The sequence below is a fragment of the Oncorhynchus mykiss genome, chromosome 24, assembly GCF_057628025.1.
Source record: "Oncorhynchus mykiss isolate SJ-2025 chromosome 24, ASM5762802v1, whole genome shotgun sequence".
NCBI classification, from domain to species: Eukaryota; Metazoa; Chordata; class Actinopteri; order Salmoniformes; family Salmonidae; genus Oncorhynchus; species Oncorhynchus mykiss.
Window position 1 is genome coordinate 38,646,726 of NC_143045.1, and position 17,538 is coordinate 38,664,263.

At 46.0% G+C, this 17,538-nt stretch overlaps 1 protein-coding gene across 1 annotated transcript in view; it reads left to right on the forward strand.

Annotated features, from left to right (window-relative positions):
- Positions 1–1,016: 1,016 nt before the first annotated feature.
- LOC149972432 (1-phosphatidylinositol 4,5-bisphosphate phosphodiesterase eta-1-like) overlaps positions 1,017–17,538 on the forward strand; it is a 69,655-nt gene continuing 53,133 nt past the window's right edge. The window contains exons 1-2 of the mRNA XM_090218063.1: positions 1,017–1,235; positions 14,598–14,698. Coding sequence (XP_090074189.1) covers positions 14,620–14,698 — 79 coding nt within the window. The 5' untranslated portion in view covers positions 1,017–1,235; positions 14,598–14,619. The remainder of the gene's footprint in view (positions 1,236–14,597; positions 14,699–17,538) is intronic.

Consider the following 17,538-nt stretch of genomic DNA (forward strand, 5'->3'; position numbering starts at 1 on the left):
CTATATAATAACACACTGCCCTATATAATAACACACTGCACTATATAATAACACACTGCCCTAGATAATAACACACTGCCCTATATAATAACACACAGCACTAGATAATAACACACAGCACTAGATAATAACACACAGCACTAGATAATAACACACTGCCCTAGATAATAACACACTGCCCTATATAATAACACACGGCAATAGATAATAACACACAGCACTAGATAATAACACACTGCCCTAAATAATAACACACTGCACTAGATAATAACAGACAGCACTAGATAACACACTGCCCTATATAATAACACACTGCCCTATATAATAACACACTGCACTAGATAATAACACACTGTGCTTGATAATAACACACTGCCCTATATAATAACACACTGCCCTAGATAATAACACACTGCCCTATATAATAACACACTGCACTAGATAATAACACACTGCCCTAGATAATAACACACTGCCCTATATAATAACACACTGCCCTATATAATAACACACTGCCCTATATAATAACACACTGCACTAGATAATAACACACTGCACTAGATAATAACACACTGCACTAGATAATAACACACAGCACTAGATAACACACTGCACTAGATTATAACACACTGCCCTATATAATAACACACTTCACTAGATAATAACACACTACACTAGATAATAACACACTACACTAGATAATAACACACTACACTATATAATAACACACTACACTAGATAATAACACACTGCCTATATAATAACATACTACACTAGATAATAACATACTACACTAGATAATAATTATGAAATCCAAGTGTGAAATTGAAACTCAATAAAAAGTAGTCACTTTTTTTGGAAGGGAATTAATGTATATAAATGTTTGACTTTTGAGTGAGAGATAAATAGGGAGGTAGGAGTGGGATTAAGTGAGTATTATACTATCCATCTGCAACCTAAAGGCAACAGAGAGATTTTTCAGGAACCCGTTCCAAGAATCACCGTTCCGGGTTTTCACACGTTGCCCGGTCACTTGAATGGGAACGCGGTAGGGACTCGGTCCGGACGGTTAGGCATTCTCCTTTCACTACTAGACGGGAACATGATATTATTGTTTTGCTAGTATACTTCTTGACATGGAAAACCTGAAGGAATTACCCAGAAGGAATATGATTCAGGTGAATAGATGTTGACATTTTATTAGAAGTCGACTCTGGAAAGAACGGACTAACAACGTAAGTATTTATTTTCTTTGTTGGACTAGATAATATAATATATGTTACAAGTTACAAGTGTTATTGTGTGCTCTTCGATGGTCAACATAGTATATATTTTTCTCGCTTGGCACAAGCGTCCGTTTCTGAGTAAAGTGGGCATGTTGCCATTGACAACGTTACAGTTGCACCGTTGTTTTCACGAGGTGAGCTCGCGCAAGAAGGCTGCAGTCGGAGGAGCCAAGGAACAACTTGCTGACCAATGCACCTGCCCTTGTCTTTGAGTTCATCTACCGTGGCTACCACATAAAACAATGCTAGTCTATGTTTTGAATGGGCTAACTGCCCGATTCTTTGTCAACAGTTTTCTTACATGCCTACAGAGGTTTTTATAGTTTTTTCGTTTTTCGCAAAAGGCTATTTATTCAAACTACAGCTTAAAGTTTTTGATTAGGCAAATGTTATTATATATATATATTTTTTTTATAAATGCATATATTAGGTTGTTCATTGTTGTGCAAATAACCTAATCAAGTGAGCATTAAAAGTATATGTTTCATGTGACATCAAAATCATGAATTCATTTGCAAGATTGATTAAAACCAAAGTTGTGAATGTTTTATGCGTTTCACAATAATTTGGGATTTCCGCGTAATTTTCCTTTGCGACACCGATTTGCACCAGAATTGCATTGATGGTGAATAACAAAGGCTCCCCTTAAGAAAGACACAGGGTAAACCCCCTCTGACTCCTTGGGGATTTTCGGAGAGAGAGTGTGGGTGAGGTATAGAGGGGTATTTGATAAATGGCATCCCACGGACAAAGCCCTAAAGGTGCAACCCCTCACCCAACCCCCTCAACCGCATTGTGCGGGTTAACCGCAATCACCACAAGGCAGGTCTTTGTTCGGGCCTATCGGTAGGTATAGCTCGGATGTAAACCGATACAGGCGTGTTCGCCCGCCTCTGGTGGTTCTAGAGTCAGTTACTTATTTGTTTCTGAGTTTAAAAAAAATAGCCATAAAGTTGGAGCTTTTAAAGTTATTAATCACATAAACTGCGCGGAGTCATAAAGATAAATAAATATGCCCATTAAAATAACAGGATCAAGCGCTCAGTACCCCAGCCTCCCCACCCGTAACCCTACTCTACCAGGCACTGCAGCTCTACTACAGGGATCAGATGTCCAAGCCATGGGTGCCAGTCCGGGTATGGTTCAGTCAACTTGTCCTGGTCATGCATGGTCCCTCCTCTGTCACAGTGATGAAAATGACCTACACTATGTTGACAGCATCTGTGTTCGTTAGGGTGTGTTGTTTTCCTATGATATTGAGGTAGACATTGTTGAATGGGGCAGCAGGTAGCCTAGTGGTTAGAGCTTTGGACTAGTAACTGAAAGGTTACCGAATCCCTGAGCTGACAAGGTAAAAATCTGCCGTTCTGCCCCTGAACAAGGCAGATAACCTGCCGTTCCAAGGCCGGCATTGAAAATAAGAATGTGTTCTTAACTGACTTGTTAAAAAAACGTTCCCTGGCATCACACACGTTCCAATGTTATTGTCAGTCTTTTGGACGCTTGTGACAGGATGACGAACAGTGCATCTGAACACGTGAGTGGAGTATTATGGGGTGGTTCAGTTTGCTGGGTGTAAGAGTGGAGTATTATGGGGTGGTTCAGTTTGCTGGGTGTAAGAGTGGAGTATTATGGGGTGGTTCAGTTTGCTGGGTGTAAGAGTGGAGTATTATGGGGTGGTTCAGTTTGCTGGGTGTAAGGTTGGAGTGGAAACTATCCTCTTTGTCAGTCCTAATGAATAATTTAACTATTTATCTCAGAGGACAAGAGGAGTAGAGGAATTGAGGAGGTAGATATTGGGTTGAAGGGAACCCGATCTCTTTGTGGGTCCACTTCTGTAGTGTGTGTGTCAGTCAAGACACATAATAGTTGGTTGTATGTGTGAGAAATGGAGATTTAGAAAGAGAGACAGAACGTGTGAGAGAGGACAGGAGTGTGAGGTGTGTGTGTCAGTCAAGACACATAATAGTTGGTTGTATGTGTGAGAAATGGAGATTTAGAAAGAGAGACAGAACGTGTGAGAGAGGACAGGAGTGTGAGGTGTGTGTGTGTCAGTCAAGACACATAATAGTTGGTTGTATGTGTGAGAAATGGAGATTTAGAAAGAGAGACAGAAAGTGTGAGAGAGGACAGGAGTGTGAGGTGTGTGTGCATTCTAAAACAGAAAAGGTTCCTGGGATATTCTTCAGGGGTTCTTCAAGTTGAAACTGTGACGGAACCCCTAGAAGTTCTTTGAAGAACTCTTTTAAAAGGAGTTAATATTAATTATTATTATTAATAATAATAATACTACGTGTAACAGTATAACTTCAGACCGTCCCCTCGCCCCGACCCGGACGCAAACCAGGGACCCTCTGCACACATCAACAACAGTCACCCCTCGAAGCATCGTTACCCATCGCTCCACAAAAGCCGCGGCCCTTGCAGAGCAAAGGGGAACTACTACTTCAAGGTCTCAGAGCGAGTGACGTCACCGATTGAAACGCTATTTAGCGCGCACCGCTAACTAAGCTAGCCGTTTCACATCCTTTACATAGGCATAACAACGATAACATCATATTTTAGTTCTCAGTGTTTATTATGATTTTAGTGGCAAAGCAGAATTAAAAAAAATCTAAATATGAGGTAGACTCCCAGCAGAGCCCCAAGTCCAATGGATATATTCTCTAACGTGTTCATGTTAATGTGTTGATGTTCCCCGTATCCAGAGCCAGAATGATTTAGTAGTACATGGTGATCGAACAGGTTTCCTAATATATTCATCAGAGGCGTAGGGAGGATGACGTCTGTGAATCCAACAATTCTGAAAAGATAGACGGTATCATCATAAAACAATATCAATATAGATCATACAAGGAACAAACCTTACCTTAAATTGAGGAGATCGTTACATTTTCCAGTTAAGTGGCTGCACCTGCTGTCCTCTCAAATTCAAATCCAAAGGTTTCAGTTGGGCAGTTAGGTTCCTGCGACAACAACGAACACAAAAAACCCCAACTCCTATGGGGTTCTTGGAATGACCTTTTCGGGGGGCATTTTCAGAGCCAAGAACCCTAATGTTCTTCAAAGTACTTTGAGGATCTTAAAAGAACACCTGTTGAACCCTTAATTTTTGTTTTTGTGTGTGTTCTCTGTGTCTCTGCCTAGTGCCCACTCTCTCTTTCTAAAGACGGCCCAGTCATCTCATACAAGGCACTCTTTTCATCTCTCTGACCTTATTTGGGACGTTTAAAAAAAAAAAAAGAATACTAGCACAGAGATAAAGATCAATGAGGGAACTGTTGAGACAGCTGAATTCAGACGGTCTACGACCGTTTTCGCTCTGCTTGTATTTTGTTTAAAAGTTGTGTGTGTTGCTGGACTACAGAGACAACATTCAGATGGAACGAGGATGAAACTAATCAAGCCCAAGTCTACGCCCCTTCATCTGTGATTGGCCAACAGTAGGGGATTCTTCAATAACGTCTTTGTTGTCATTCAACGATAGATGACTCGTTTTCATTTTTGTATAACAGGAAATGTATATCAGATTTCTTAGTTATTTTAGATAAATTCAGACTATTTTGAGGAAGATACTGGCTACGGCATCTCAAAATGGACAAACAGTACTATTGCCACTTTTTTCTTGTTTTTCAAGCAAAGGTCCTTTAAGGGAGTATGCCGAGCACACTTGTTTAGTTCGCCTAGCTGAGTTTGGCTAAAGCATGCTGACGCCTTTAACCCTTCTCTCTCTCTACTGTCTTCCCTGTCTCCACCCTCTCACTGTTGACTACCTCAATGCTCTGCATCACTTCCTGGTAGAAACAGTCAGGGAAGATGTCTCAGTTGGAAGGAGAAGGATCAGTGCTTGAGAAGTGTAGTGGTCTGAGGTTAAAGGATAAAGTTCACGGCACTGCCCCTAAACAAGTCATTTAAAAAAACTTTATTTAACTAGGCAAGTCAGTTAAGAACAAATTCTTATTTACAATGATGGCCTACCTCGGCCAAACCCAGATGACACTGGGCCAATTGTGAGCCGCCCTATGGGACAACCAATCACGGCCAAATGTGATGCAGCCTGGATTCAAACCAGGTACTGAAATGCAGAGTCTTAGACCACTGCGCCACTCGGGAGCCCCCCACTAAACGACCTGGTAACTGATAACAGGAGAGCAGTGGAGGCTGGTGGTGGGAGCTATAGGAGGAAGGGCTCATTGTGATGGCTGGAATGGAATTCATGTGGTTTCAACACACAGATTAAAAAACAATGAGCTCACGACAGTTGGTATTCCCAAGCGGTCTCCTGTCCCAGTACTGGCCATAAGCTTATTTTTTTGACCCCGTTCTCTCCCCGAATTAGGTCCCTTGGCTCATCTCTGCAACTCCTCAATGGGTTCGGGAAAGGGCGAAGGTCGAATCATGCGTCCTCCCAAAACATGACCCTCCTGGCCGTCCTCGGAAACATGACCCTCCAGGCCAACTACTTATCACACCAGCTGCAGTGGCACCTCAACAACTGCAGTGCTTTGCTTTTGACTGCTGCGCCACCCAGGACCCACTCAGTCCAGCCATTACAATGAGCCTGCCCTCCTATAGCTCCTCCCACCAGCCTCCACTGCCTGAGAGGTTCCCAGTCCTAAACCACCTGGTAACTGGATAGCAAACCCAGAGGTACAGACTAAGTAAGCCATGCTTACTCAGTGGTACTTCAGTTGATAGGAGGTACATGGAGAGCATTAGGTCAGGAGGGTTAGAGGAGGGTCTGGAGAGTGTTACAGAGAAGATGCAGGGTGAGGATACAGGCCGGGCCAGCCACGATGAAACTCTGTTCTGCTCTGTCCTGTTTGCAGCGGTCCTGCGGGTCTTTGGAGAAGACTGACTTCTCCCAGGGCTGGCTGTAAATAATAGATGACTTGGACTCCATCTTCAAACTCCAAATGATACATGTGTCTGAAATACTTCAACTCTTCGCCTTAGAATTGCCCTATGCTCGATTGAGGATAAGTGAGTGTGTGTGCGTACGTGGGTTTGTGTGTGTAGCCAGGAGGACAGGCCGGCAGTGACCCTGGGCTCTGGTCTAGCTTGATAAAAAGCAGCAGGGAGGGAATCCTATACCTGTGGAGGTATTCCACCAATCCACAGGACAGTAAAACACTCCACATTAACCATATACACTGATAGAGAGGGGATAAATACCTGTACAGTAAGTGTTATATTGGATCGTGTCCATGTGTGGGTTTCACCTCGGTATACAAAAACACAGGGATCGTTTTACCTAGTTCAGTGTCGTTTTCATAATCCTATTTTAGAGTTATTCCCCTTGCCTGTTATAGTAGTGTAGTAGCCTAATCAATAGTGTCCCCTTGCCTGTTATAGTAGTAGCCTAATCAATAGTGTCCCCTTGCCTGTTATAGTAGTGTAGTAGCCTAATCAATAGTGGCCCCTTGCCTGTTATAGTAGTAGCCTAATCAATAGTGTCCCCTTGCCTGTTATAGTAGTAGCCTAATCAATAGTGTCCCCTTGCCTGTTATAGTAGTAGCCTAATCAATAGTGTCCCCTTGCCTGTTATAGTAGTGTAGTCGCCTAATCAATAGTGTCCCCTTGCCTGTTATAGTAGTGTAGTCACCTAATAAATAGTGTCCCCTTGGCTGTTATAGTAGTGTAGTCGCCTAATCAATAGTGTCCCCTTGCCTGTTATAGTAGTGTAGTAGCCTAATCAATAGTGTCCCCTTGCCTGTTATAGTAGTGTAGTCACCTAATAAATAGTGTCCCCTTGGCTGTTATAGTAGTAGCCTAATCAATAGTGTCCCCTTGCCTGTTATAGTAGTGTAGTAGCCTAATCAATAGTGTCCCCTTGCCTGTTATAGTAGTGTAGTCACCTAATAAATAGTGTCCCCTTGCCTGTTATAGTAGTGTAGTCGCCTAATCAATAGTGTCCCCTTGCCTGTTATAGTAGTAGCCTAAATAATAGTGTCCCCTTGCCTGTTATAGTAGTAGCCTAATCAATAGTGTCCCCTTGCCTGTTATAGTAGTAGCCTAAATAATAGTTCCCCTTGCCTGTTATAGTAGTAGCCTAATAAATAGTGTCCCCTAAATAGCTTGTTGAACAGTGTCCCCTTGCCTGTTATAGTAGTGTAGTAGCCTAATCAATAGTGTCCCCTTGTCATTTGCACACAAGAAGATTTCAGTCGTGAATGAAGAAATGTGTGTTTGGCGTTTTGCCAAATGTTTGTTAGAGAATTGCGCTTGGAGTATAAAACGTGTGTCGGTAGTATTGCAGATGTGGTGTCTCTGGTTCTGCTAAATGAGATACAGGTTTGGGTGCCTCATGGATCAGATTTAGTGTGTAAATAATTGGGAACAGCTGTAATGTGGATAACATTGTATCGCGTATGATGCTAAGCCAGAGGACAGGAGGGAATTCATTTGTGTATTTTTTATTGAACTGTCAGTGTGTCGGTGTGTGTGTAGTAGGAATGGGGTATGTGATTGTGTGTGTGTAGTAGGAATGGGGTGTGTGATTGTGTGTGTGTGTAGTAGGAATGGGGTGTGTGATTGTGTGTGTGTAGTAGGAATGGGGTGTGTGATTGTGTGTGTGTAGTAGGAATGGGGTGTGTGATTGTGTGTGTGTAGTAGGAATGAGGTGTGTGATTGTGTGTGTGTGTGTAGTAGGAATGGGGTGTGTGATTGTGTGTGTGTAGTAGGAATGGGGTGTGTGATTGTGTGTGTAGTAGGAATGGGGTGTGTGAGTGTAGTAGGAATGGGGTGTGAATGTAGTAGGAATGGGGTGTGTGTGTAGTAGGAATGGGGTGTGTGATTGTGTGTGTGTGTAGTAGGAATGGGGTGTGTGATTGTGTGTGTGTAGTAGGAATGGGGTGTGTGATTGTGTGTGTGTAGTAGGAATGAGGTGTGTGATTGTGTGTGTGTGTGTAGTAGGAATGGGGTGTGTGATTTTGTGTGTGTAGTAGGAATGGGGTGTGTGATTGTGTGTGTGTGTGTAGTAGGAATGGGGTGTGTGAGTGTGTGTGTGTTGTAGGAATGGGGTGTGTGATTGTGTGTGTGTAGTAGGAATAGGGTGTGTGATTGTGTGTGTGTGTAGTAGGAATGGGGTGTGTGATTGTGTGTGTGTGTAGTAGGAATGGAGTGTGTGTGTAGTAGGAATGGGGTGTGTGAGTGTGTGTGTAGTAGGAATAGGGTGTGTGATTGTGTGTGTGTGTAGTAGGAATGGGGTGTGTGAGTGTGTGTGTGTAGTAGGAATGGGGTGTGTGATTGTGTGTGTGTAGTAGGAATAGGGTGTGTGATTGTGTGTGTGTGTAGTAGGAATGGGGTGTGTGATTGTGTGTGTGTAGTAGGAATGGGGTGTGTGATTGGGTGTGTGTAGTAGGAATGGGGTGTGTGATTGTGTGTGTGTAGTAGGAATGGGGTGTGTGTGTAATAGGAATGGGGTGTGTGAGTGTGTGTGTAGTAGGAAAGGAGTGTGTGTGTAGTAGGAATGGGGTGTGTGTCGGTGTGTGTGTAGTAGGAATGGGGTGTGTGATTGTGTGTGTGTAGTAGGAATAGGGTGTGTGATTGTGTGTGTGTGTAGTAGGAATGGGGTGTGTGATTGTGTGTGTGTAGTAGGAATGGGGTGTGTGATTGGGTGTGTGTAGTAGGAATGGGGTGTGTGATTGTGTGTGTGTAGTAGGAATGGGGTGTGTGATTGTGTGTGTGTAGTAGGAATCAGGTGTGTGTCGGTGTGTGTGTTGTAGGAATGAGGTGTGTGATTGTGTGTGTGTAGTAGGAATGGGGTGTGTGATTGTGTGTGTGTGTAGTAGGAATGGGGTGTGTGATTGTGTGTGTGTTGTAGGAATGGGGTGTGTGATAGTGTGTGTGTAGTAGGAATGTGGTTTGTGATTGTGTGTGTAGTATGAATGGGGTGTGTGATTGTGTGTGTAGTAGGAATGGGGTGTGTGTGTAGTAGGAATGGGGTGTGTGAGTGGGTGTGTAGTAGGAATGGGGTGTGTGAGTGTGTGTAGTAGGAATGGGGTGTGTGAGACAGATGCTCTCTTTGTGTGTAATTTTGAGTTGATGGCCAATCTAATTTAGACACACACACACACACACAAATAAGGAGGCTGAACTGAGCGCTGGCAAAGCCGATCGATCACCTTTTGACTCATTGACTTATCTCAAAAACCACAGCTGGTGTTTCAGTTTGGGATGAAAGCAGAAGCACTGTGTGTGTGTGTGTGTGTGTGTGTGTGTGTGTGTGTGTGTGTGTGTGTGTGTGTGTGTGTGTGTGTGTGTGTGTGTGTGTGTGTGTGTGTGTGTGTGTGTGTGTGTGAAAAAAGAGAAAGAGAGGGCTCAGAGGAGAGATGAAGAGAGTGATAGATCCCTAAACCTCCACCAACCTCCAACCTCCCATCCCTAAACCTCCTCCAACCCCTCATCCCTAAACCTCCACCAACCTCCAACCTCCCATCCCTAAACCTCCTCCAACCCCTCATCCCTAAACCTCCACCAACCTCCAACCTCCCATCCCTAAACCTCCTCCAACCTCCCATCCCTAAATCTCCACCAACCAACCTCCCATCCCTAAATCTCCTCCAACCTCCCATCCCTAAACCTCCACCAACCTCCCATCCCTAAACCTCCACCAACCTCCCATCCCTAAACCTCCAACAACCTCCCAACCCTAAACCTCCACCCTCCTCCAACCTCTCATCCCTAAACCACCACCAACCTCCCATCCCTAAACCTCCACCAACCTCCAACCTCCCATCCCTAAACCTCCACCAACCTCCCATCCCTAAACCTCCACCAACCTCCCATCACTAAACCTCCTCCAACCTCCCATCCCTAAACCTCCAGCAACCTCCCAACCCTAAACCTCCACCCTCCTCCAACCTCTCATCCCTAAACCACCACCAACCTCCCATCCCTAAACCTCCTCCAATCTCCCATCCCTAAACCTCCACCAACCTCCCATCCCGAAACCTCCACCAACCTCCCATCCCTAAATCTCCTCCAATCTCCCATCCCTAAACCTCCTCCCATCCCTAAACCTCCACCAACCTCCCATCCCTAAACCTCCACCAACCTCTCATCCATAAACCTCCTCCAACCTCCCATCCCTAAATCTCCTCCAACCTCCCATCCCTAAACCTCCTCCCATCCCCAAACCTCCAGCAACCTCCCATCCCTAAATCTCCTCCAACCTCCCATCCCTAAATCTCCTCCAACCTCTCATCCCTAAATCTCCACCCCCCTCCAACCTCCCATCTTTAAACCCCCACCCTCCACCAACCTCCCATCCCTAAATCTCCACCAACATCCAATCCCTAAACCTCCTCCCATCCCTAAACCTCCACCAACCTCCCATCCCTAAACCTCCACCCTCCTCCAACCTCTCATCCCTAAACCTCCTCCAACCTCCCATCCCTAAATCTCCTCCAACCTCCCATCCCTAAACCTCCTCGCATCCCCAAACCTCCAGCAACTTCCCATCCCTAAATCTCCTCCAACCTCCCATCCCTAAATCTCCTCCAACCTCTCATCCCTAAATCTCCACCCCCCTCCAACCTCCCATCTTTAAACCCCCACCCTCCACCAACCTCCCATCCCTAAATCTCCACCAACATCCAATCCCTAAACCTCCACCAACCTCCCATCCCAACACCTCCACCCTCCCATCCCTAAACCTCCACCAACCTCCCATCCCTAAATCTCCACCCTCCTCCCATCCCTACATCTCCACCATCCTTCCATCCCTAAACCTCCACCAACCTTCCATCCCTAAATCTCCACCCTCCTCCCATCCCTACATCTCCACCATCCTTCCATCCCTAAACCTCCACCAACCTTCCATCCCTAAACCTCCACCAACCTCCCATCCCTACATCTCCTCCATCCTCCCATCCCTAAACTTTCACCCTCTACCAAACTCCCTTCCCTAAACCTCCACCAACTTTCAACCCCTCATCCCTAAACCTCCACCCTCCTCCAACCTCCCATCTCTAAACCTCCTCCAACCTCTCATCTTTAAACCTCCACCAACATTCCATTCCTAAACCTCCACCAACCTCCCATCCCTAAATCTCCACCCTCCTCCCATCCCTACATCTCCACCATCCTTCCATCCCTAAACCTCCACCAACCTTCCATCCCTAAATCTCCACCCTCCTCCCATCCCTACATCTCCACCATCCTTCCATCCCTAAACCTCCACCAACCTTCCATCCCTAAACCTCCACCAACCTCCCATCCCTACATCTCCTCCATCCTCCCATCCCTAAACTTTCACCCTCTACCAAACTCCCTTCCCTAAACCTCCACCCTCCTCCAACCTCTCATCCCTAAACCTCCACCCTACTCCAACCTCCCATCCCTAAATCTCCTCCAAACGCCCATCTCTACACCACCCTCCTCCAACCACCCATTCCTATACCTCCACCCTCCCCCAACCGCTCACCCGTAAACCTCCACCCTCCCCCAACCTCCCATCCCTAAACCTCCACCCTCCTCCAACCTCCCATACCTAAACCTCTCCCCATCCCTCCTCCTCCTCTCTTCCCCACCCCTCTCTCCCCATCCCTCCTCCTCCCACCCCTCTCTCCCAATCCATCCCTCTCCCCCCTCTCGTCTTCATCCCTCCTCCTCCCACCGCTCTCGTCCCCATCCCTCCTCCTCCCACCCCTCTCTCCCCCATCTCTCCTCATCCCACCCCTCTCTCCCCATCCCTCCTCCTCCCACCTCTCTCCCCATCCATCCCTCTCACCCCTTTCGTCCCCATCCCTCCAACCTCCCACCCCTCTCTTCCCGTCCCTCCAACCTCCCACCCCTCTCTTCCTGTCCCTCTAACCTCCCACCCCTCTCTTCCCGTCCCTCCAACCCCTCTCTTCCCCATCCCTCCCACTCCCACCCCTCTTTTTCCGTCCCTCCAACCTCCCACCCCTCTCGTCCTCATCCCTCCCACTCCCACCCCTCTCTTCCCCATCCCTCCAACCTCCCACCCCTCTCGTCCCCATCCCTCCCACTCCCACCCCTCTCGCCCCCCACCCTGTCTCCAGGCCCTGTTGTCCCGTGGTCCCTGGTGAATGAGTTAGTCTGCCTCAGTGCCTCCTACTATTAGTAATTTGGTTTGTGTCATTAACGGAAGAACCGACAATACACACACACACACACTTCACTTATCTCATTACCCATGAGGCTTTGCAGTTGAGCCCTCATAGAGCACTTCCTCATTACCGATGAGTGTGCAGGTGAGGTCTCTTGGGTTGGAAATGCAAAACTGAACTCGGATCAGCTTGCGGGTAACTTCATCCACTCTGCATGACACAGCCTTCAGAATGAGAGGACGATCAAATCAAAGTTTATTTGTCACGTGCGCCGAATACAACCTTACAGTGAAATGCTTACTTACAGGCTCTAACCAACAGTGCAATTTTTAAGTAAAAAAAATAGGTATTAGGTGAACAATAGATAAGTAAAGTAATAATAACAACAGTAGAAAGACTGTTACAGTTGAAAGTTGCATTTATTAGTGAGGGCATATTTTTACACGACCCCCATTGGACAGGAATGAACAGATTGTGTTCCCCTGGGCTCGTGGGTGGCTTGGGTTTCAGAGAGGAGAGGCATGTTCACATCACCACAGCATGACAACACACTCAAGCCCATTAATACCATTCCCCCTGGGTCAAACCACCGTGGATCTCAGCAACAGCATTCTCTGTCTAGTTACAGACGGAATGCTAAGTCTGTGTGTCAGACGGGAACACTAAGTCTATAACTTCCTATATGAGATCTGACAATGCTATTTGTCTTTATGGAAGAGAGGACAGAGAGCCGGGCAGCATTTCACTATTTCATCTATGTGCTTGTATAAATGTAATGTATTTTTCACATTTAATCAGTGTTTGGATGTCTTAGTTCTACGGTCTACAAGGATAGATATTATGGGTTTGTAAGGAGCTAAATTAGATACATGTAAATGAACCCTTGCAGCGAAAGACCACACGTGCGTTTTTTAAATTCTGACATTGGCCAAGTCCAGCTTTATTGTAGTGTGACTAGACGAATAGCCAAAAAATAAAATGTCTTCCATCATAAAACTACCATATCAGAATAAAGGTGCAGAGATAAACCTCTGTTTGAGTCATTTGTAACTTCCAGTGTCCGTCCTGTCATGTCTCTTTCTACTGGCTGCCTGTCACAGTGGAGCGGTTACCCAGGATAGTGACCTCTCACCTCCAACCCCAGACCTCATCTCTTGCTACTTGTCAGTCCCCTCCCACCTCCAAGCCCACTCCAGACCAGCTCCCATTCTGTCAGTCCCCTCCCACCTCCAAGCCCAGTCCAGACCAGCTCCCATTCTGTCAGTCTCTTCTCACCTCCAAGCCCAGTCCAGACCAGCTCCCATTCTGTCAGTCCCCTCCCACCTCCAAGCCCAGTCCAGACCAGCTCCCATTCTGTCAGTCTCTTCTCACCTCCAAGCCCAGTTCAGACCAGCTCCCGTTCTGTCAGTCCCCTCCCACCTCCAAGCCCAGTCCAGACCAGCTCCCATTCTGTCAGTCTCTTCTCACCTCCAAGCCCAGTCCAGACCAGCTCCCATTCTGTCAGTCCCCTCCCACCTCCAAGCCCAGTCCAGACCTGCTCGTCTCTTCCCACCTCCAAGCCCAGTCCAGACCAGGTCCCATTCTGTCCACCCCTACTCTACCACTCTGTTTACTCCCCTTAACCCTCAGTCCCTTCCTTCCTTCCTTCCTTCCTTCCTTCCTTCCTTCCTCTCTTCTCATCATTCAACTCTCCTCCTCTCTCCTCCTGTTTTCCCACATGTTCCTGGTCCATCTCCCTGTGATTTACAGCCTCTGTCTACAGAGTTCAGGAACAGCTCCTGACAGGCTGGAGTGTCTGTTGTCAGCTGACCTAAGGGGAGGAGTCTGTCTACAGAGTTCAGGAGCAGCTCCTCTGTATAGAGCAGAGTTCAGGGGTTAATAGGCCACACTTTAGGCTCTTTGAGTGAATGCTGTTTCTTCCTCACATCACATGTAGGGCTGTCACGCCTGGTGCCCCCTATTCCACACAAAGTCAATTATTTCAGGAGCTACGCGAGTTTAATCAATCCATCACATTTTATAAAGTCTTTTTTTTTTTTTTTTTACATTGTCACAAAGTGTTTTACAGAAAATCAGCCTAAAACCCCAAAGAGAAAGCAATGCAGAGGCAGAAGCACAGTGGCTGTGAAAAGCTCCCTAGAAGGCAGGAACCCTAGAGAGGAACCAGGAAATAAAAATCTTAAGCTTATGGTGGACTGTATTGTGTCCAGTCTCACGCTTTCCTCCTCCTTCACAGGTCTCCCATCCATCCCGCCGTCATGAGTTCCTGGGTTGTGAACAGGAAAGGAGGGCCGCAGTACTGCCATCACTTCCTCACAGACAACAGCATCTTTCATGGTGAGTGTCACACACACACACACACACACACACACATAAGCAAGCAAACAGTTCTCTATTTCTCTATGTCCACAGATATCTTAATTTGACCGGTTTGTTACAGCAGGACAATAATCTTACAATGACAGGAAATGTGAATTATTATGTGCATCGTGGGCCAGATCAAATGTCAACATCCATGAACGACGGTGCTGGACGGTGCTGGACGGTGCTGGACGGTGCTGGACGGTGCACACTGGGACATCACGTTTGCCTTCTCCTGCTCAGACATTGCAAGCATTAACCAAGGTCATGGACTGCCAACTGCCATCAGCCACCAGACTGCTATAACATATGATGTGGTTAGCTGATACAGAAAATACACTATATATACAAGAGTATGTGGACACCCCTTCAAATTAGTGGATTCAGCTATTTCATCCACACCCGTTGCTGACAGGTGTATAAAATTGAGCACATAGCCATGCAATCTCCATAGACAAAACGTTGACAGTAGAATGGCCTTACTGAAGAGCTCAGTGACTTTCAACGTGGCACCGTCATAGGATGCCACCTTTCCAACGAGTCAGTTAGTCAAATGTATGCCCTGCTAAAGCTTCCCCGGTCAACTGTAAGTGCTGTTATTGTGAAGTGGAAACATAGAGGAGCAACAACGGCTCAGCCGCGAAGTGGTAGGCCACACAAGCTCACAGAACGTTACTGCCGAGTCTTGAAGTGCGTAGTGTGTAAAAAATGGTCTGTCCTCAGTTGCAACACTCACTACTGAGTTCCAAACTGCCACTGGAAGCAACGTCAGCACAATAACTGTTTGTCGGGAGCTTCATGAAATGGGTTTCTATGACCGAGCAGCCGCACACAAGACAAGATCCCCATGCGCAATGCCAAGGGTCTGCTGGAGTTGGTGTAAAGCTCACAGCCATTGGACTCTGGAGCAGTGGAAACGCGTATTCGTGAGTGATGAATTACGCTTCACCATCTGGCAGTCCGACGGATTAATCTGGGTTTGGCGGATGCCATGAGAACACTACCTGCCCGATTGCATAGTGCCAACTGTAAAGTTTGGTGGAGGAGAAATAATGGTCTGGGGCTGTTTTTCATGGTTCAGGCCCTTTAGTTCCAGTGAAGGGAAATCTTAATGCTACAGCATACAATAGCATTCTAGACGATTCTGTGCTTCCAACTTTGTGGCAACAGTTTGGGGGAGGCCCTTTCCTGTTTCATCATGACAATGCCCTTGTGCCCAAAGTGAGGGCCATACTGAAATGGTTTGTCGAGATCAGTTTGGGAGAACTTGACTGGTCTGCACAGAGCCCTGACCTCAACCCCATCGAACACCTTTGGGATGAATTGGAACGCCGACTGTGAGCCAGGTCTAACCACCCAACATCAGTGCCCGACCTCACTAATACTCTTGTGGCTGAATGGAAGCAAGTCCCACAGCAATGTTCCAACATCTAGTGAAAAGCCTTCCCAGAAGAGTGGAGGCTGTTATAGCAGCAAAGGGGGGGGGGTGAAACTCCATATGAATGCCCATGATTTTGGAATGAGATGTTCGACGAGCAGGTGTCCACATACTTTTGGTCATGTAGTGTACCTATCCAGGCGTGGTCAGTAGCCGTGCGTGGGTAAAATCACTGGGGATGTCAAGCCAGAAAAAAAAACGTATTACAACCTATGTGTTACCGTTATATATATAGGCATAAGGCGGCAGAATTAATTCAACCACACCTTTGTTTCATCACAAAACCAGATAGCAACCTCTGTCCAGTGAAATGTTGTCGTTTTTGTTGTCCTAGGCTACCTGGCTAAAATACCTGCTCGCTAGTCTAACTTCCTTTCATGGATAACAATGCACCAGGCCAGCTAGTTAACATTAGCCTACTACATTTAGCCACATATTGAACTCCCATCCTCTCAGGCCAGTGGCACAATATATGAATATATGGTTTGATCAAAATCACCATTATAATCATTTGCCAGTACGGAGAATTAAGTCTAAATCCCTATCTCCATCCATGGCTAATTTAGAAAGGGGATGGTGTTAGCTAGCTAGCTAACCACGGGACGACAATGACCCAACGAGATGCAACAATTAAAGTTTTTTCTGTAAATGACGTTCTGCTTTTGATGTGATGTGATTGGTGTGAAGCCAAATCCAAACTGGCTTCCCTTGACATGTTGTTTTTGATGTGCGCCAGGACCAATCACAGTTGAGCTCACTCAGTTTAGCTCAACACTGATTGGCTATTATTATTTTTTTTTATCAAGGGAGGTCAAATGCTCGCTGGCTTCCCTTGCATTCAACGCTACGGGTTGCAACAATGTCCCACTCTTTCTGATCAGACAGCAGCAGATAGGTAGGCTACACATACTGAAAAAGAGGGGCTCGGTTTTACTTGCTTAGGTTGCTTTCTCCAGTGAGAAACATGCAGCCTCTTGCAAGTTGATGGAAAAACAATGAAACACAGAGAAAGGAAAGATACATTATTTTATATGTTTTTTAATTTTTATTTATTTTTATTCTATTTTATTCTATTTTTATTCTATATAGTCTATTTTTGGGGAAGCCTGGCTTCCTTTGGCATCCATGAGTACACGCCACTGGGCATTGTAAGCTCTGGCATGTGTCAGCAACACCTGGGCAGAGGAACGCGCCCCACAGGCAAAAGGATCTGCTGCATATGTCAGATCAATCTGAAATTACCATAAACATTTCAACTGAGCTACACGGATCTTCAGCCCAAACAATAAATCCTCCAGAACAGGGGTATACGCAATGCCGTATAAGATATAAAATATTAAATATAAAAAAAAGATAGGTCCTCTCACTGTCAACTGTG